The 21603-nt window shown below is 41.6% G+C and overlaps 1 protein-coding gene across 3 annotated transcripts in view; it reads left to right on the top strand.

Annotated features, from left to right (window-relative positions):
- Positions 1-21603, top strand: part of dgkg (diacylglycerol kinase, gamma) — a 102737-nt gene that overhangs the window by 38526 nt on the left and 42608 nt on the right. For all 3 annotated transcript variants that reach the window (XM_079463730.1, XM_079463731.1, XM_079463729.1), the window contains 3 exons: positions 6562-6647; positions 8314-8403; positions 10047-10207. In XM_079463730.1, the coding sequence (XP_079319856.1) occupies positions 6562-6647; positions 8314-8403; positions 10047-10207 (337 nt within the window). The remainder of the gene's footprint in view (positions 1-6561; positions 6648-8313; positions 8404-10046; positions 10208-21603) is intronic.

Below are 21603 nucleotides of genomic sequence, written 5' to 3'. Positions count from 1 at the left end.
ATATTTAATCAATTTAACCCAGTTGGAAATACTGTATAAAAGATATGATCTTTTATATGTCCATTTATTTCATAATTTGATATCTATAGGCTCTTTGGCTTTAGGGGAATGCCCTCTTAATAGAAGTCTGATAATTAATATTTGTACATAAAACCAACTGACAACATGCAAACAGCAAATGTAATGTAATAATTAAAATGCTTTCATCATAAACAGAAACAAAGTTACTTACTAAATTAGCCTTTCCATGCCATTCATTCCAGAACTACTTAAATCTTTAAATAATTTCCCAAATAAAACGTTGTTCATTACAAAATGCGACCCTGCTTGTGAAAACCTAGTCCTTCATAAAATCATCCTACAGAATATTGTGTGACAATATAACGATACATTTAATATTGACTGAATGAAATCAAAAATTTTGTGAAATCAATGCTCGAAATTAATCTTTGATGCTTGTTGTCTATTATCAATTAGTTTATGAGACCTTAGCTTGGGTTTTCACAGGGTCACAAATGTTTACATGCTGACCAATAATGCTAATGCTAAATGTAGATAAAAATGTTATGGTTAATAAAATATCACAAATCTGGTTGTAAGGCTGGAAACATATAGTAAACAGACTAACAGATACAAATGCTTTAATATTTGCTGCATTTTGTCCATGTACCTGCTCTGCGTGTCTGCAATTCGTGTTCCTGCTATTCACGCGGCGCGTCTTTGGCGTGAGAGAAGCATCACGCATGGAGCGGAAAGGGATCAAAAGAAGCTCGTTTGACACTACATTAATATATTCAAGGATATAGCAGTAAAACATCAATTACATAAATGTTCCTGAGAGGTCCGGATCCGGACTGCGGTCCACCTATTGTGGATGACTGCTCTATGTAATCTACAATACAGTCTTCCTTCAGCTCAATTGGTTCAATTTCCAGAAAACGTATACAGTAGCTGATGAAATGTATATTTAAATGCAGTCGCTTTGAATAAAAATGCCTGCAAAATGCAGTTACATTTTATGTTGTGATTATGTATTTTAGATATTACAGAACAAACCAAAAAAGCTAAAATCCAAAAAGCTAATTCGAAGCAAATAGCTACAATTTGAGTACTGCTAATCTTGGAGAATCAATCTTTTTGTCTAACTCTTTCATTCTATCCCCTTTGTTATTTCTTTCCAAACGATTTACACTGAGGGTCTAAGTGAAGATCAAACGATGGAGCGATGAAAATAGACCCGAGTGCTTATTTTGCTAAGTGTCACCGCTGAAGAGGCCGCTTTTATATAGCGTTAGGCCCTATATTGAAAAACACACAGATCGAACAAGTCTTTGTCCTCTGCTGCATCCCGTCATTGTTTACGCAAACCTTGTCAGTGCAACAGGAGCGTGCTGTGCCATTTTAAACAGACGTGGTACATTGTGATTCAACTAAGGTATCATTTAAGCATTTAGACAGGATGATTTGGTGGTTTCTGTTCCAGTTGCTGAGCTATTGAAGTTCAGTGGAGTGCTTTGTCAGCTCTGTGTTGGCGACACTGTTTATATAGTTTTAGCTAAATTAAAATGCTAAGGGAATTAAGCATTGAAACGACTGCCTAATTGGTAACATGCCATAGCAACGACCATTCAAGGCTGAAAGTGTACAAACCATGTTTGAACACCCATTAAATGCGTTGTTTGTAGCATTTAATGTTTGCCTCCGTGCTGCATACATAAATCATGCTAAGTTATCAGAGCTCATGCAGAGAGGATGCACTAAATTAATATTTCACACAGTTGTTTTGTTAGTATTTTATGCTCAGTGCTTTAGCAGATCCCTAATGTTTTTATGGACGGAATGTGTCCTCCTGATGTCACCTGTGAGGTAAAGTGCAGACCCCTGACCAACGGAGGGCGATGTTTTCTTCAGCTCTTGTCCTGCTCTGTTTTAATTTGTAAAGTGTGATTCTTTACTTTTTAATTTACTTTCAATTATAATAAATGAGCTAAACAACAGCCCCTCAACATCAGTGTCACCACCACCAAGCTTCCAATAACTCTTTCAAACTTTATTTAGAATTTCTTTCCTAATAAGGAACTATTCTGTGAATTAATCTACATCCACTTTTTAAAAAAAAAAAATCGAGTTATGCTTGCATTCTTATTTTTATGCATGATGGCATTTAAAGGGATCCTTGGGTATAGAGTGATGTATGACTTAATATATGAACAATGGCATTTGACTTTATAATTGTGAAATAATTTATAGTATTGTCACAGTATTCATAAACTTAATAGTAAATAGTTTACTTGGAGGCCGCCATTTTAGTTTTGCGTAAAAATCCGTGATGTCATATGGTTGCCACCTAAACCTCTTCTCTTTCGCAACAGCGAAGTACACACGTTTTCCATATATAACCATAAAATATGACACGTAAAACATAAGATCAGATATATAAACACACAGGGACAGTAGGTGGCGGTATGTCCTCTTCACACAAGCCAGCCTGCCTGTTATAAAAGAAGAATGCGTTCAGTATCAGTAAGTGTCTGTTCAAGTTAAGCGTGCATTTAATTATAGCTTTAAAGCGGCCCTTACTCAGACAGTTTCTGTATATCTCATATTAATCTTGAGGACTTACAGAATAGTATGGCACCTTTCTTTTAGCGCTGGGACCGCCGCGACATCTATCAGTTTCAAACGATCTCAAAATCCAGCGTTATATCCACTGTTTATATAACATTCATATTCCAAATGCAGCGAACAAGCAATGCAGCTGAACTTCGCAAACATAGTGCTCTCTCTCTCTCCTGCACACAAGTGAAAGTGACTTGTGCGCATGCTCCCTCTCCCGATATCCATGGTTGATGCGCAGGTGGTTGATGCATGTTTTTCCCGGAGAATTGTCCAATAAGGGACTAAGAAAAGTTGTTACGTAACGTTTTTTCATGTTCGAAAACATTTTTACGAAACCTGTAAGAACACTGGTGGAGTGTATCGAGCACAGAAATATGACGTAATACATCCAACTTATTTTTTACAATGTTAAGCATGAGAAGACAGCACGTTTAACACAGCAAAGAAGTCAGAATGCATCGCACACCGTTGCACCACCCCTTTAAACTACCGCTTTTAAGGCATTTAAGATAATTTAAGACATGAACATCCACTATAATAATATACTTTATACATTATGAGAATATACTGATAAACACAACAATAATGCTTGCGGTTTGGTTATTTATTCTGTATTAGAGCACACGTGAATATTAGCCTCCGTCAGCTAATGACAGAGGGAGAGAAGACAATAACGTTAGGCTACTGATAAATCAACATCAAAAAGTTCAAATCTGGATAAAATGCATTTTGTAATGGCTAAAACATCATGTATATTTACTATTATATATTATATCATGTAACATTTACTGTACATATACATTTATTTAAAGCGACTTACATTGCATTATCCTATTAAAAATATTCTAAGTGTGTGCAATCCACTGGGATCGAACCCACCACCTTGGCGTTGTTTGAGCCATGCTCTTACCACTGAGCTACAGGAAAGCTGTATATAATAAAGTCGAAATAATTTTTGCTATTAATATGCATGTTTGTTTTGTTTCTAACAAACAATATTAAAATGTATGGAAATACACCAAATAGCGTCTTTATTTTCATTCTTTCTTATTTTAGCATTATATATATATATATTATCCTACAGAACCTTATATTTAACGAAGAACTGAATAGTGTGTCTGTGTTTAGTTTGGCTGCTTAGCCAAGTGCAACAAGTTTACGTCATCAAAAAACAACATGGCGGCCTCCTTTGGTTAAAATGAGTATTACAGTCAGTTATTTTTTTAAGAATTGAAAATGTTGAAACAATTTAATGCATTTCTAACAACAAATGCTAGTATTGTAAGACTATTACAACTTATCAAGCCATACATCTCTCTATACACCGGGTTCCCTTGAAGCGGGGATAGTTCACCCTTAAAGTTCTGTCATCATTTACTCACCCTCAGGTTGTTCCAAACCTGTATACTTTTATTTGTTCAGAGTAATTTGTTCTGCTAATCACAAATGAAGATAATATGAAGAGCTTTGCCTTCTGGCTCAACTCTCTTTTCATCACAACAGTGCGATAAAGGGAATGTAATACCGCACCCGCTGCGCCGATTCTCTGACCAATCTCCTGCTCCAATGTCCCCTCACTCGTGAACAAAACCCCAAGGTACTTAAACTCCTTCACTTGGGGTATGGACTCATTCCCTACCTGGAGTAGGCACTCCATCGGTTTCCTGCTGAGAACCATGGCCTCAGATTTAGAGGTGCTGATCCTCATCCCAGCCGCTTCACACTCGGCTGCGAACCGATCCAGTGAGTGCTGAAGGTCACAGGCCGATGTTGCCATCAGGACCACATCATCTGCAAAAAGCAGCGATGAGATCCCCAGCCCACCGAACTGCAACCCCTCCCCACCCCGACTATGCCTTGATATCCTGTCCATAAATATTACAAACAGGATTGGTGACAAAGCGCAGCCCTGGCGGAGGCCAACCCTCCCCTGAAACTAGTCCGACTTACTGCCGAGAACCCAGACACAGCTCACACTTTCGTCATACAGAGATTGGATGGCCCTGAGAAGAGACCCTCTCACCCCATACTCCCGCAGCACCTCTCACAGTATCTCCCGGGGAACCCGGTTATATGCCTTCTCCAAACTCCATGTATTCTCCAAACTTCTCCCACACCCGCTGCTTTCCCTCTTTCACGGCAGAAGCTGCATCCCTTCGGGCCCTTCTGTACCCTGCAACTGCCTCCGGATTCCTTCTTCAGTCAGACAGCTTCCCTAACCACCGGTGTCCACCACAGTGTTCATGGGTTACCACCCCTTGTGACACCTAAGACCCTAAGACCACAGCTCCTCGCCGCAGCTTCAGCAATGGAAACTTTGAACATTGTCCACTCGGGTTCAATGCCCCCAGCCTCCACAGGGATGCACGAAAAGCTACGCCGGAGGTGTGAGTTTAAAGTCTGTCGGACAGGAGCTTCCTCAAGACGTTCCCAATTTACATGCACTACCAGTTTGGGCTTACCAGGTCCGTCCAGAGTCTTCCCCCACCCCCTGACCCAACTCACCACCAGATGGTGATCAGTTGAAAGCTCCGCCCCTCTCTTCACCTGAGTGTCCAAAACATACGGCCTCAGATCAGATGAAATTATTATAAAATCGATCATTGACCTTTGGCCAAGGGTGCTCTGGTACCAAGTACACTTATGAGCATCCCTATGGTGCTCGAACATGGTGTTTGTTATAGACAATCCCTGACTAGCACAGAAGTCCAACAACAAACAACCACTCTGGTTTGGATCAGGGAGGCCGTTCCTCCCAATCACCCTTTTCCATGTATCTCCATCCTCGCCCACATGCACGTTGAAGTCCCCCAACAGAACAATGGAGTCCCCCACTGGAGCCCCCTGCAGGAATCCACTTAAGGTCTCCAAGAAGGCCGAATACTCAGAACTCTTGTTTGGTGCATATGCACAAACAATACTCAGAGTTTCCACCCCCACAACCCGCAGGCGTAGGGAGGCCACTCCCTCGTCCACCAGGGTAATCCTGTGTAAACGTACACAATCCTGTGTAAACTCCAACGTATCGGCGCTCAGCCGGGGACTTGTGAGAATTCCCACACCCGCCCGGCGCCTCACACCCTGGACAACTCCGGAGAAGAAAAGAGTCAAACCCTTATCCAGAAGTATCGTTCCAGAACCGAGACTGTGCGTAGAGGTAAGCCTCACCAGATCTAACCGATAGCGCTCCACCTCCCACACCAGTTCCGGCTCCTTCCCCCACAGATAGGTGACGTTCCACGTCCCCAGAGCCAGCGTCTGCTGCCCAGGTCTGGTCCGTTGAGGCCCCTGACCTTCACTGCCACCTATGTGGCAGCACACCCAACCCCAGCGGTTCCTCCCACAGGTGGTGGGCCCATGGGATGGAGAGATGGGGGCCACGTTGCTTTTTCGGGCTGTGCCCGGCCAGGCTTCGTGGCAAACCCAGCCACCAGACTTCTGGGCCTGGCTCCAGACGGGGGCCCTGGGCTTCCTCCGGGCAGGGTCACTCCATGTCTACCTCGGTTACTCATAGGGTTTTTTATTGAACCATTCTTTGTCTGGCCCCTCATCTGACACAGCCCTCAGGTTCATAGAGACACACAAACCTCTCCACCACAATAAGGTGATGGTTCTAAAAGAGAGGCTGTCCTACCTAAATACTGTATATGCTGTCCCATGTAGCAACTCGGAAATATGTAAAAACTAAAATAAAATCATGAAACAAGTGAGGTCCTACTGGTATGTTTTATATTGTGGATTAAAACGCAAAAAATATCTTGTTTGTCTTGTATGTTGTGTTAACCACAAACCTTATTTTACCTGGAATTTTGTATCCTAACTCATTTCTGGGTTTTGGCATATAAAACCATGTTAGCAATTTATGGTGGGACTATCTGTTTGATCAACCAGTGGTAGATGGAGAATTTTTTATCATCTCATTGCATTTTTTCTGTCTACCAGGCTCAACTTTTTTCGGGACGTGCCTGACTTCCGTGTGCTGGCCTGTGGAGGTGATGGAACAGTGGGGTGGATTTTGGACTGTGTCGGTGAGTATGTCGGTGTGCTTTCCACAGCTTTGATAACATTTGCTTACTACACCATCAGGCTGCCTGTTTATTTGTTCTTAGTGAAACATTTAGTCAATATAACTCTCATCTTTCAAATTGAATGTCTGCTTATACGACCAAAGCAAATTATGTAAACATCAAATCGTTATTTGAAATAAATACAGTTGTTCCTGTATTGACTTGCAATTGTCTTGTTTTACTTTACTGTGATTGCATTTATCCACATTTGTTTGCAATTCTGAATCTTTATTTCAACCCACTAATCTACAAGCATTTGAAATGTCAGAATTTCCTTTAGTGATGCAAAGGCACTTTTTTAGTCCCGCATCTAATGGTGATGTTTGAAAATCCTCTGAAAGATAATAGTTCACAAATCATGGTTTTTAGGAAGAGCACTAAATCATCTGAGATCTCTTGGATTCAAGAGAATGCATGTAAGATAATGGCCTTTCCCCAATGACAGCCAAATTGATGTTAATGGATGAGCACTTGAGAGGAACTTGCATGAGAGGTCTTAGATAACTGCCCATAAGCTGATTCAGAATCAGTTTTGTCTCCAAACCTTAAAAATTACAATTGGTTGACAACATTGAATCACTAACTTAGATCGATGTGTTCTTTATTCCCTTATATCCTCTTTAGCCTGTCTTTGTGGAAAGTTGGGAAGGCACAGTGCAAGTTGGAAACAAGCCTAAAATACCGATTTAGGAACACTTTTTTTTCGCTTTTAAACTTGTCTGAGAGCTGCTCTGCGATCACTCCTCGCTTGTTCATCACCCCCTCAAGTTTGACTGGTATTATAAAAGCCTGCTGCTGACGATAACTCACAGAGCCCCTGTGGTTAGGTAGTAAATCATGCCATACGGACCAGTGCCGAAAACAGCGTCCCTGTACACACAGCAATAAGCCACACAGGGACCTTCAGCGCGAGGACAAAACAATACAGTTCAACACACTGCCTGCCTGTCTTCAGCAGATGTATCCTGCCGTTTGCCTCCGAACAAGAGAATCAGATCTATTAGGAATTATGTGTGATGTTTTATGCGTGAAAATGTTGTGTAGGAGGAACACAAAATAGTTGTCACAATATCAGGTGTTCACTACACGGTTTTGTTGGCCACATGAATTCTTGGTTGCGATATTATCACGGTATCTATCAAAAAATTTAATGAAAAAGGAATGACTGAATTGATCAGTCAAATTCAGTGTTTTCTATTTTGAGTGTCGGGGGTTAGAGAGACAGACAGTTTGTAACCAAATCATATAAGACCAAACTTTAAATCGATTTATTTTGACCATTTAAGTTTGCTAAAATATAATTTATTTTCTTTTTATTGGAATCAAATAAAATATTAGCCAAGAATAATTGGGATTAATTGAAATTGAAATCTCAGAAATAAACTGAAATACGTAACTAAATTTTCAATAATAAACAGAAACTAAAATAAAATACAATTACATCTATCTTATATAGCAACATAAAAAATAAACAAATGACAAAAGCATATATTAATTATTATAATATTAACATACAAACTAAGAGTCTACAATTCTTCATTGTTCAGACATTTTTCATATTACAAATGGAACTTTAACTTGCAAATGGTGAAAATATTAATAGTTTTTTCTTAATGTTCTACACCAGATAAAGCCAATTTTGCTCGGCATCCACCTGTTGCGATCCTGCCACTGGGTACCGGGAACGACCTTGCTCGCTGCCTGCGCTGGGGCGGAGGTAAGAAAATAACACACTATCCACCAGAGGTTCTGATTAAATTACTATAGGACTTCAAAATTTAACAGAATTAAACTGAGATTAGGCTTCAAAAATGCATTCTTCAAGTGCAATCCTGTGTAAACCCTTCAAAAAGGGGATATAATCATACATTGGCTTTCAATCATCTTATTGTTCAGTCACGTGAATATGGTAGGTGTCACTGGACACAGCTCTGAAGCACATACACCCCAGATAGAATTTGTTAAGAATACACTGGAAACCAAGATTTGATTTTGACAGAAAAGGCCACATGTTCTTGACCAACAAGTTAAAACTGTTGCAATATATGTATAATGATTAAAAATGCATAAAAAAATCCATCTCATCAGAGATGAATATGCCATGTATTTGTTTATTTTTTTGGAATGAGTTTGTGTAGTCGACAAGAGAAGACTACTGGGTTTGTGTACAGTATGATGGAATGATAAAAATCTGTGATATTGCTTGCGTGCGCCTGTAAGACAGGTGTGCGTGGCCTTGTGGATGTTGCTAAATCAATTAACCTCGTATCAGTGTTTCCTGTGTGCACTTGTGTGGTTTGTGCAAGCGTAAGGATCAACGTACTTATAATTTCGTATGGATGGTGGGCTTGTTTATCTTTGCATGTGAGACTTTGATTTACATGTGTATCACCTGTGTGCCGTGTAAGACAGCGTTCAAACTAAACTTCACGAAACGTACAGCTGGAAGTGTCTATTACGTATTGTTCAAAGAGAAAGAGTGATGTCTGGGTGTCATCACACATGTGCGTTTCCTCCTTTGGTTGCCAGGCGGGGGACCATATCCCCACCTGATTCACAGTAAGATGTCCCTCATTAAAAGATGCCTCTTTTATGGAGGTTAGGTAACATGCAGTTCATCAACCTTAGGGATCCTCTGTATGGCGGATCTACCTCTGTAAGACATGATCGTGTTATGTATACGGGTTGCCAGGCGTTGAAAAGTCCTCCAAGGACACAGAGTTCAGTCTCTTTGTGGTGTAATTAATCAGTTGAGTTTATCTCTCATGTCATCAGGATGGACTATCTTTTATTTTTAAAGGAATAGCTGACCCCAAAATATTAACTTACCATTGTGTAATTGTTTTTAATTTGTGGGACAAAAAAGAGAAATTTAGAGGAACATTGGCCTGCTGGGGGCTTTCATGTGCAGGTTCAAAAAAACTTTTAATATTTTTTAATGTTTCTGCATACCACATGTAATTTAATGTATTAATGGTCTTTTAAAGTCATGTGAGGAACGGACTACAGATGTTAATGAGTACCTGATTACTGGAGTTCTTGAAAGTGACATCAACGGTTGATCATAAAAAGCTGTTTTATAAGACATTCAGACCACTTCACTGAGCACCCAGTCATGCAAGTTTTGTGTTTTACAACATTGTATTACTTTAGTCTGTTTATAAGATCTTACTTTGTTGAAATTTCAATTAAACTACATTAACTTTGACATTGTGATGCTATTCACCATCATAGGCAGAATGGAAGACTCATCATGTACTTATTTTATTCTTTCAAACTATTTTCATACAATATTTTAGATAAATAGAAGTTATGTGTATGTGTCTGCATCTACATTTTTATTTTGTACCTGTTTGACAGGCTATGAAGGAGGCAGTCTGGTGAAGTTCCTCAGGGATATTGAGCACAGCACAGAGGTGCTTCATGACCGCTGGAACATCGACATCATCCCTGACGATAAGGAGGAGAAGGGCGACCCTGTGCCCAACAGCATAGTCAACAACTATTTCTCCATCGGAGTGGTGAGATTCATACTTGTTTACATGCTTCTGGCTCACAGAGGCTTAAAGGGATAGTTCACCTACAAGATTGTCATGTACGTCCCCTTATGTCATTTCAAACCTGTATGACCTTCCTTCTGTAGCAGACAAAAGAAGATATTTTGAAGTACGTTTGTAACCAGACATTGACCCCGTTGACTTCCTTTGTATGGATAGAAAACCACTGATACACTTCTCAAAATATCTTCATTTCTTTTTCACAGAAGTAAGAATCATATACAGGTTTTGAATGACATGAGGTTGAAAACAATATTTTGGGGTGAAATATCCCTTTAAGGTTTTAAGTCTACGAAAGTCGGTCGTTCGGTTACACCATAAGCTGTAATATTTGACTGATAGATGCTAATGCTAACTCCTCACAACTCCCACGTCCTTCTTCCCTCATTCATCAGTCAACGTCTCTCGCTCCTCAGTATTTTTACCCAGGCCTGAGGCTAAACTTTTCCAGTAATTTATGATTAATTAAAAATTGTTTTCTCGAGTAGCGTTTGGATTAATTATCATTGTCAGAGGAACAATAACATGTTCAAACTTTACTGATGTGATTTAATGCGTCTGAAACTGTTTCACGCCCTGTGACTTGATTTATTATCGCACAGAACTCTTGTTCTCAAACACAGTTGCTTAGCAACCCTCCACTGTTCAAATGTTATATCCCAGGCTGTTGTTATAATCAAGCATTTATTGAGAGCAGTTGAATGTCAAATCAATATTTTATTATTATTTTTGTTACTGGACGAAACTTTGTCTTTCACAAATTACATGTTCTTGTTTGTTATAAATCGACATGTGAAGCAGATTATATATCCAATAATAACAAAATGTTTTACTACTAAGAACTGAGTTTTACCAGGTAGATAGATGATCAATAGGCTACTACCGGAACTTACTGCGGAAACCTTCAGGAAATAATATCTCTTATAAATAATTATCTTTAGATGAAAACAAAATGTAATAATGCAGGAGTTAGCGCTCATCGGTTCATGTACAAATAAGGCAGAATTTCAGTTCGGTTGCTGGCACCGGGCCACGGTGGGTCTCGGTGAGCACATCTCCCTCCCCTTGTTTAGCTAATGATTAATTTTGTTCTGTTTTTAGAACAGACTGCTAAAAATAGTATGTCTGCTTTCATATCTGAATAATTTCCAACAGTCTTTTATAATCAGGCAGATCCCAGGTGTGTTGGATAAACGCTGCTTTGTCTCTGGGTGCCAGGTAGTCCACATTTAGAATGGCCAGAAATAACGTGATCTGAAAGGGCCATCTGACCCGAATGAAAAAGGTGTGTGAAATGGCAGGAGGCACACACACAAGTATAAGGGCGTACTCACATTTAGACTGGGTGCTCTCAACTGTGCCCGAGCGCGATTGTCCCCCACGATTATGTTTCACAAACCTGGAGTAGTTTTGGCTGCCGTGACACACGCCTGCACGTGTAAGTGCGCTGTGTACCCGATGTTTACGGTGACAGCTGAATCTCAGGGAGGAATTTAAACAGTCGCATAATTTACATCATGCTTTCAGTTCTCGCTCACACTACATGTGTACCACGCCCGAGCCCAACCCACCTCTTCCAAGCGAGCCAGGGACGGCTAAACGGACCATGCCGGGGCGCGATACGGAGCGATTACCCTAGTCAAATGAACCGGGCTTTGGGGTCAAGCATGCTCGGGCACAGTTCAGATTGCCTAGTGAGAGTACCCCCTTAGACTAGGTGGGGTGAAAAAAAGTAGGAAACAATGTGCCACTTAAGGGCCGTTATGTAACTCGGCTTAGCATCCCACTCTTTCCAGTATAATGGGCTGTGTTTTCATCAGCCAATGGCACAGACCGCAGAAATGTTTTTGTTTCTGGAGCCGAACTGAGAAATTGTTGATGTGTGTCTGTGAATTAAATGGAAAATGTAATCCGGTGTGTAATGGTGGTCTGGTCTGTTTGATGATACAGTTTACTTTTAAAGAGTCTGAGTGCTGACTATGAATGGACAATGGCCTATACTGTGGGTCTTGTGATGTGGACTCACTGCGCCATGTGGGTCTGTGCATGTTTTGGCACTGGGGCTAGTTCTCACAAGACAACATTATATTTTTATATTTTTCTTACTTCATGAATATTATTTTCAAGTGTAATATTTTAACCTGTCTGAGCTTCATTTGCAGAATCAGCCATTACTTGTAAAATAGAAAAATGCGGCATCTTATATTAAAAAGAACATACATTCTTAGGAGATGCGTGAAGAACTAATGTTTAGTTGTTGAAGCAACTTTGTGCTCAGTTGCGAAGAAGAAAATGAGCCATGTGCATTTAGATGCATTGGGGGTTGGACATTGTCAGTATTAACTCTAAAGATTATTACGAGAATCATACACTGAGACTTTGAAAATAGCAACTAGTGGCATGTGTAACCGGTTCCACTCGCCCCGCTCTGCGCAGGCTTCGAACCGACGCCGGTCCGAATGGGAGACGGGCGCTCTAACGAGGAGACAAAAGACCGCAGTCTCTAGCGTCTGTCGCTAGACCGTCTCTGATGGTCGGGGAGTGAGGCTTACACTGCACAGCTCTTCACTAGCTGGCCTCCGTTACACATGGGTTTGGGGTGGTATTTGTTTGTGTGTACTATGCACACAGGGGAGCAAACTTTATTTTTGGATTTTCATGTCTCTGGAGTGCACAAAAATGTCACACTGCAAAATATAGTCAAAAAAATGTATATTACAACCAATGCTCTATTTAAGCTGCGCATGTGCGCGGCCGCATTGAAACTCCCGCTTATTGCAATTTTAACCTGCATGCAGACAAAAACATCCATTCAGGCAGCAGAAACAATAGAAGAAATGTTACATCTGCTTAATCTTCTCCCTAGCAATAACTTCAGAGTACGCATTAAAGGAGTTGCGTGCAAATAAATTGAAATCTCATTTACTTCTTTTCAAATATGTTAAAGTTGTAAAGCAATTTGACAGGCAAATGACTCTGAATCTCACAGTAAAATGAATGGATGTTGCTGCAAATCCTTTAAAATAATCAAACAATCTACACTCACCTAAAGGATTATTAGGAACACCTGTTAAATTTCTCATTAACGCAATTATCTAATCAACCAATCACATGGCAGTTCATTTAGGGGTGTGGTCCTGGTCAAGACAATCTCCTGAACTCCAAACCGAATGTCAGAATGGGAAAGAAATGTGACTTAAGCAATTTTGTGAAAAGTGAAAAACACCCAGTATGCGGCAGTCCTGTGGGCGAAAATGCCTTGTTGATGCTAGAGGTCAGAGGAGAATGGGCCGACTGATTCAAGCTGATAGAAGAGCATCTTTGACCGAAATATCCACTCGTTACAACCGAGGTATGCAGCAAAGCATTTGTGAAGCCACAACACGCACAACCTTGAGGCGGGTGGGATACAACAGCAGAAGACCCCACCGTGTCTCACCAAAATTGGACAGTTGAAGACTGGAAAAATGTTGCCTGGTCTGATGAGTCTCGATTTCTGTTGAGACATTCAGATGGTTGAGTCAGAATTTGGTGTAGATAGAATGAGAACATGGATCCATCATGCCTTGTTACCACTGTGCATGCTGGTGGTGGTGGTGTAATGGTGTAGGGGATGTTTTCTTGGCACACTTTAGGCCCCTTAGTGCCAATTGGGCATCGTTTAAATGCCACGGCCTACCTGAGCATTGTTTCTGACCATGTCCATCCCTTTATGACCACCATGTATCCATCCTCTAATGGCTACTTCCAGCAGGATAATGCACCATGTCACAAAGCTCGAATCATTTCAAATTGGTTTCTTGAACATGACAATGAGTTAACTGTACTAAAATGGCCCCCACAGTCACCAGATCTCAACCCAATAGAGCATCTTTGGGATGTGGTGGAACGGGAGCTTCGTGCCCTGGATGTGCATCCCAGAAGTCTCCATCAACTGCAAGATGCTATCCTATCAATATGGGCCAACATTTCTAAAGACTGCTTTCAGCACCTTGTTGAATGTTCAATGCCACGTAGAATTAAGGCAGTTCTGAAGACGAAAGGGGGTCAAACACTGTATTAGTATGGTGTTCCTAATAAACCTTTAGGTGAGTGTATATTAATAATAAAAATAATACACAGAAAAGTGTTTATGCGCAACAATAACATTCATAATAGTGCTAATGTAATGTCTTCACATAAAAGTGCTGTAACAATAAGGTTTGTTATTGAAGTAGCTCTGTTTACACATTTAGTATAAGGGGGTCCCTGCTCCATGCATCTCTCATCTAAGGGGTCCTTGCCCCAAAAAACGTTGAAGACCCCTGGCTTGAATGATTTAACAACACTACTACATTTATTATTCTTAGTTCATATTATTTTAGCATTTACAATACATTTTAAAACCAAAGTTGTATCTAATTACATTAGTTAATACACTATGAACTAACATGGATAATTGTATTGACATTAACTAACATTAACGACTATATTAACTATATTAATAACTATATTAACGTCCACATTAGCCAATGTATTGTTATTACACGGCTCGTTGAAATGTTTGATTCTGATTGGCCAGTCGAGTTATTTGCAGGTTTGTTATTCCCAGATAACAACCTCTCAAAAATCATTTTGACAGGCTTTTTTGACATATTAAATATAAATATATATTTTAATAACATATGATATTATATTTACAAATGATTGAACCAAATTGCCCGTTCGTGACTTTTGAACATCGTTTCTTACCTTAGAACCGAAAGTACAGCTTTTCCTCATGGAAGGTCTGCATTCTTTAAAAATTAGCTAAAAAATATTCCAAATTCACATCTCATGACATTTTTTCTTATGTGGCAAGTAGCCGTGAAATAGCCGGGAAAATGTACAAGCAGCCGGCTGTTATGGCGAAATAAGCCCCTTCAGTTTGATACAAGATCCACCGCTCGGGTCCTGATCACACTGTCTGGGCTTATTTCTGCGATAACAACCGGTTGCCTTTACATTATCCCTTACTTGGCACATGCAACCTTATTTTAAAGTGGATGGAAGCGTGCAGAATGCTCAGTCCATATTTAATTCATACAAAAACCCTGTCATTAGTAAAAGTCATTATGGATAAAAGGGTCTGCGGTAAATTGTAGTAAATGGCATGTCATAACTGACTATTCAGCAAGTGATTTAAGGCTAAAATACACTACGAGACTTTTGCTCAGTTTCTACCCAGATTTTCAGTGTGGACTTGTTACAGAAGGTCTGTGGCAGTCTGCAGATTTGATCAGTTAGTGTGTTTCTATCTGAAACTTTCAAAAAGTCTGCAAGTGTATAATGTCTAGTTTAAAAAATATCTGTTCAGCTTTTAAAAGTGCAAGGGGTCTTCAACATTTTCAGCACAGGACCCCTTAGATGAGATATGCATGGAGCAAGATTGTTTAATTTTTTTTTATTTACTGTGAGATGGACAGTAAAAAAAAATATTTACTTGTCCTGAATCTTTTTATCAAGCTTTAATGAAATGACTGATCCTGGTTAATGTCACAAAGACTGTTCTAGTGGAGGAAGAGATCCTGTTTTAAAAGCAGGCCATTTTATTAAGTGTTATTTTTTTCCTCTTTTTCCCCCTGCTTCTCTGTGTGTTGCAGAACACACAGCTATTTTATAATTCTGAGCTCCGTTGTCTTTCTTGTGGATCAGCATTGTCGCGGCTGTTACAGGAAAATTCCTGAGTTTTATCTGCAGAGCATCATATCAGACTATGGAGAGCAACATGCAACTGGTCTGCATTATTTTTGGGGCAACTCGTTTGACGTGCAACTTCAGTACACGGTGCGTGTTTCATTGATTTTAAACACGTACAATAGTTTTGTCTGAGTTTACAATGCAGAAGCGGCGTGGTGTCATTTGCGTGTCAAATTAGCGCTTTACAGTCAAATTTGTGCAAAAAAGTTTAGAAATATATGAGAATTCACTTTATCTGCACACAACTACTTTCATGTGTACTCTGAACTTATCGGAAGGGAGACTAAGAATGCACTGATAATAAACTCTTGAAAGAAAGACATACGTTTCAATGAATTCGCCTAGTCGCGCACGTACGCAGCTTATAGAGAACATTGATTGTAATATTTTTGTACCCATGCTTTACATTTTTACAAAAAGTTGCTTGTGAGAAAATGGTAATTAACGAATCCCTTGAAAGTTCGGCCGCGGACCCCCGGTTAAAGACCCATGTTGTAGGGGCCATTAGGCTTATTAGAGTTTCTGTTACTCAGCTGGATCTTGTGGTGTTTCTGCATCTAGTAATGAATGACACTTACAATGGCAAGGTTGTCCAAAGAAATCTTTCTTGTGGTTCACCGGTTAGAGCATGGTGCTAGCAATGCCAAGAATGTCATAGGTTCGATCGCAGGGGATTGCTAGTCAGAAACCAATCTATATGTCGCTTCTATCCAAAGCATCTGCCAAATGTGTAAATGTAAATGTAAAAGTGTTGGCCTAATGCTCAAGTGCAAATGCAAAATGAGACTGGAGTTTATCAATGATGAATTGCATTTAATTCAATTCAGTTTTGGTGGATAAAGGAAGAATTGTAGAAGACTACCAGTGTCATTACTCAGTGACTGAAATCACGATGGCATGGTGGGGCATGGCATGATGCTGGAGCAGAAGAACAGGGTGCTGGGAGTCCAGGAGGACAGGACAGATGGCTCCTCATTGGGAGCCAGTGACACCTGAGTAAAGCAGTGCTGGTGACTCATGCACTGATGTAATCATTAGTAATGCTGTTTCAGCCTGTAACATTTTCACTATCCGTTGAGGTTGCCATGGCGTTTGCAGTTTCCAGGCTGTTATCATCACCACCAGGGTTACTTGTTTCATCATTTGTGACAGTCTCAAAGCTCTTTTTCTGTTTAGGTAAACTAATTACCAATTTGTGGAAAGAGAAGAAATGCTCAGTGGGTTGGTGCATTACATGAGCGCAGTAAATATCTCGATAAGTCAAAATGAAATCTCAGTTCAAGCATTTGCATTCGAGGTTTGGATAGTTAACCCTTTAAAAAATAAGTCTATTCAAGTTTGCATTAGAATACAAATACTGTACAAGAAAGTGTACTTTCAGTCTATATGTACTTCTCAAAAATATGAAGAGTTTATTTGCAAAAACAGATAACTGTAGGTAAATCATGTTTTTTTGTGTTATGTTTTTTTTTTGTTATTACTTAATCAAAATAACCCAACGGCAGTTTGATATAACTTGGAATGCACAATGAAAAAATTATTTTTGAATCTGCATTTTAAAATTTCTTCATATAAATGAAACTGTACTTGACTTGTACTGCCGGAAAAATGTATAATCTCTTGGTAATCTTTTTGATAATTTTTGTATCGTTGTTCTACTTTAATCTCCTAAATCGATTTAAAGAAAAGGTCAGAAAACTAATGGCCAGATTTACCAAACACGTCAAATAATGCGACAGCGCAGTTTAAAAAAGCAGCGATGGGAGAGAAAATTTCTGTGGGTGATTTACTAACAAGGGGCACATTAAAAAACACAGCCCGATATCTCATTCCTATAATGAATAATCCAACATAATCTACCGAGAGCAGCGCAAATTAGCGCATGCAGTAACAGTACAATGAGGAGAGCAAACCTTAGTAATTTGCGTTGTGTGATTCATTTAAATTACTCTCTAAAGTTTGTGTCTGAAGAGGAAAATTCGAAATGCATATGCAATAAGCTCAGTGTCAGAAACAGCTGTATCCATGCCTTTTTAGCGCTAATTTTCACTGCGTGTCTCAACTCATTTTATATAGCGCTTTTGACAATTTTCATTTCAACCAAGCAACTAAAACATATACATTTATAGAAGGAAAGTAAGAAGAACAATGTAAACACACTCACCGAACACAAGAACACTCACACACAGGTTCATAAAGACCCACGTGCACAAAACACACACGCACAGAACATAAAATACACAGGCACTGATACACGCACACAGCGTGGTCATCACAGAGAAGTACTCATTGAAGATAAAGGAGAGAGAAACACTGGTAAAATATTATACAGACTATTATTAACTGTGGAGTAATAACTAAATGATGCAGAATGTTACATTTAAAGTAGAGGTGTAACGGTTCAAATTACTCGAGTGCGGTTCGTGTCATGGTTTTAAGGTCATGGTTTCGGTTCGGTTTGTGCTATGTTCAGAGAAATGGGACTACGGACAAATAAAAATAAGATCAAATAATCAAGCTACAAGTAACAACACCTATAAAACAATTAAAATAAGATACTGTATATATACCTTTTAAGGTATAGAAATTGATTAAAGTTATCATATAAAACATAACATTTCATATGTACAAAAAAATCCAATAAAGATGAATCATAATTGAAGTTACAGAAGCTATTAAGTCACAAACAGTGAGTGATTTCCTTGAATATGCTACTGTCGCTTTAAGAGGAATGCAACAGATCGTACTCGGTTACTAACGTAACCTCGGTTCCCTGAGATACGGGAACGAGTACTGCGTAGCAGGACGCTATGGGGAAAACTCATTTTTCTCTGATGACTGAAGCAATTCAATGAAAACTGCACGGTGATTGGTTGGAAAAAAGTAAAACTTTAAACCAATCGTAGCGGAGCTGCCGGACCAATGGCGATGGCACCCGCCAGAATGGGCGGGGCTTATGGCTATATAAGCAGACGCATCGCCGTAGAGTCCTCAGGTTACTTCGACTGAAGCGACGACAATGCAGCTCGTAGCACGGCAAGGAACGCAGTACTCGTTCCCGTATCTCAGGGAACCGAGGTTATGTTAGTAACCGAGTACGTTCCCTATCGATACTTCACTCGTACTGCGTAGCAGGACGCTATGGGGAACCAGTATAATCACGCCGTGCTACCGATGGAACGAAAACACAGATAGTCTCGGAGCCTTGGCTCGGAGACGAGGTAGAACAGGGAATCACTGAGAAGGCAGAGAAGGCCAAGCTAGTAGGTGGCCTAGTCCGGTTAATTGTCCCAAAACTATAGAGCCAGGGCTCAGCGGCCTAATCCAAAGCAGAAAGGACCCAGGCCTGAAGGGCCGGGACGTCCAGACTGTAGAATCTTGTAAAAGTGGACGGCGAAGCCCAGCAGGCCGCCGCACAGATATCCTCTATAGAGACACCGCTAGACCATGCCCAGGAAGAGGCAATGCCTCTAGTAGAATGGGCTCTAACTCTCGTGGGACATTGAAGGCCCAAGGAAGAGTACGCCAGCGATATAACCTCGACTATCCATTTTGACAGTCTATGTTTCGAGACCGAAGATCCTCTGGTGCGGTCACCGAAGCACACAAAGAGCTGTTCCGACCGTCTGAATGGGGCGGAGCGCTCAATGTAGATTTTTAATGCTCTGACTGGGCAGAGCAGGTTAAGCTCTGGGTCCCGCTCTGAGGAGGGGACCTGTGCTCTGAACGGAGTAGAGAGCACCTTAGGTACATAGCCATGCCTTGGTTTGAGGACGACCCTGGCGTCGTTAGGCCCAAATTCAAGACAGGATGGGCTCACAGAGAGAGCCTGTAGGTCGCCCACACGCTTCACCGATGCTAAAGCGAGAAGCAGAGCTGTCTTGAGTGTTAAGGAACGGAGGTCCACAGATAGCAGAGGCTCAAAGGGAGGGCTCTTTAGAGCCCTCAGGACCGTGGGCAGATCCCAAGTGGGAACTGTAAGAGGGCGAGGGGGGTGTAGCCGCCTGTAGCATTTCAAGAAACGAACGATGAGGTCTTTGCCCACTCCTTTTCCTTTGATGTGGGTATGTGAGGCTGAAATAGCTGCCACATAGACTTTGAGCGTGGAAGGGGCACGGCCGTTATCCAACAACTCTTGCAAGAATGACAGTATCAGCGATATGTCACAGGACAGCGGGTCTGTGCCGCGTGGTGTACACCAGGAGGCGAAGACAGACCATTTGAGGGCATAGATACGTCTAGTGGACGGGGCTCTAGCCTGGGATATGGTGTTCAGGACGCTCTCGGGGAGGTCCATAGGCTCCCGTAGAGAGGCCAAAGGTGTAGAGCCCACAGCTCTGGCTGGGGGTGCCATATCATGTTCCCTGCCTGAGAGAGGAGGTCCCGCCTCAGGGGAATGGGCCACGGGGCTGCTACTAGCAGCTGAGAGAGATCTGCGACCCAAGGCTGGTTTGTCCACAGAGGGGCTACCAATAGCACTCGGTGCGCTTGATCCCTGATTTTCCTGATCGTCTGCTGTAAGAGCGCGATCGGTGGAAAAGCATAGAGGAGCCGGTTGGGCCAAGTGTGGGCCAAGGCATCCCTGCCCTTCGAAAAGTACGTTGGGCAATGAGTATTGTCTTCTGAGGCGAAAAGGTCGACTTCTGCCTTGCCGAAGATTTGCCAGATTCGCTGAACCGACATGGGGTGGAGCGTCCATTCGTCTGAAGGAACGTTGCTCCGAGATAGCATATCTGCCCCCCGGTTCAGTCTGCCTGGAACGTGAGTTGCCCTCAGTGAGCGCAGATTGGACTGGGCCCATTCCAAGAGGTGTAATACCAGGCAAAAAAGGCGTCTTGAGGAGAGGCCTCCCTGGTGATTTATGAAAGAAACCACCGTCATGCTGTCTGATACCACCGTCATGCTGTCTAAGACGTGGCAATCCTTTAGCACCGGCCTGCATTTCAAGTGGAGGCTTCATTCCTGGTTCGACCAGAGGCCGAAGGCAGGTTCGCCGTCGCACAGAGCCCCCCAACCCGTGTTGTATGCGTCTGTCGTGACCACTTTCCGGCTGGACATGGAGCCCAGGGGCATACCCTGCTCTAGCCAAAGGGGATCTTTCCACGAGGCTAGGGCGGTTACGCAGGCTTGGTTCACCAAAACACGTAGACGTCCAAAACGCCAAGCGTATGGAGGAACTCTGGGCTTCAGCCAGTACTGGAGGGGGCGCATCCGGAGGATGCCCAGACTCAGCACCTGAGATTCAGAGGCCATAAGGCCCAGCATTTTCTGAAAAACCCTGAGGGGGCGTGAAACCCCGGGTGTGAATGAGGCCGCAAGCCGTCGAATAGCCAGAGCTCGCTCTGGCGATATTCTGGCAGTCATGCGATTTGAGTCGAAGGACTGCCCCCAGGAACGATAAACGTTGGCTGGGGGACAGTGCACTCTTGGCAAGATTAATCCTGAGTCCCAGGCATTCTAGATGGCTGAGGAGGAGGGATCTGTGGGACCGTAGCTCGTCCTCCGACTGGGCTAGAACAAGCCAGTCGTCGAGGTAGTTCAGAATGCGGATTCCCTTCTGTCTGAGAGGGGAAAGAGAAAGAAAGAAAAAATCCATGCACTTTGTGAAAGTGCGGGGAGCTAGAGAGAGTCCGAATGGAAGG

The sequence above is a fragment of the Barbatula barbatula genome, assembly GCF_947034865.1.
Source record: "Barbatula barbatula genome assembly, chromosome: 9".
In the NCBI taxonomy this organism is placed as follows: Eukaryota; Metazoa; Chordata; class Actinopteri; order Cypriniformes; family Nemacheilidae; genus Barbatula; species Barbatula barbatula.
This window is presented reverse-complemented; position numbering and strand designations above follow the sequence as displayed.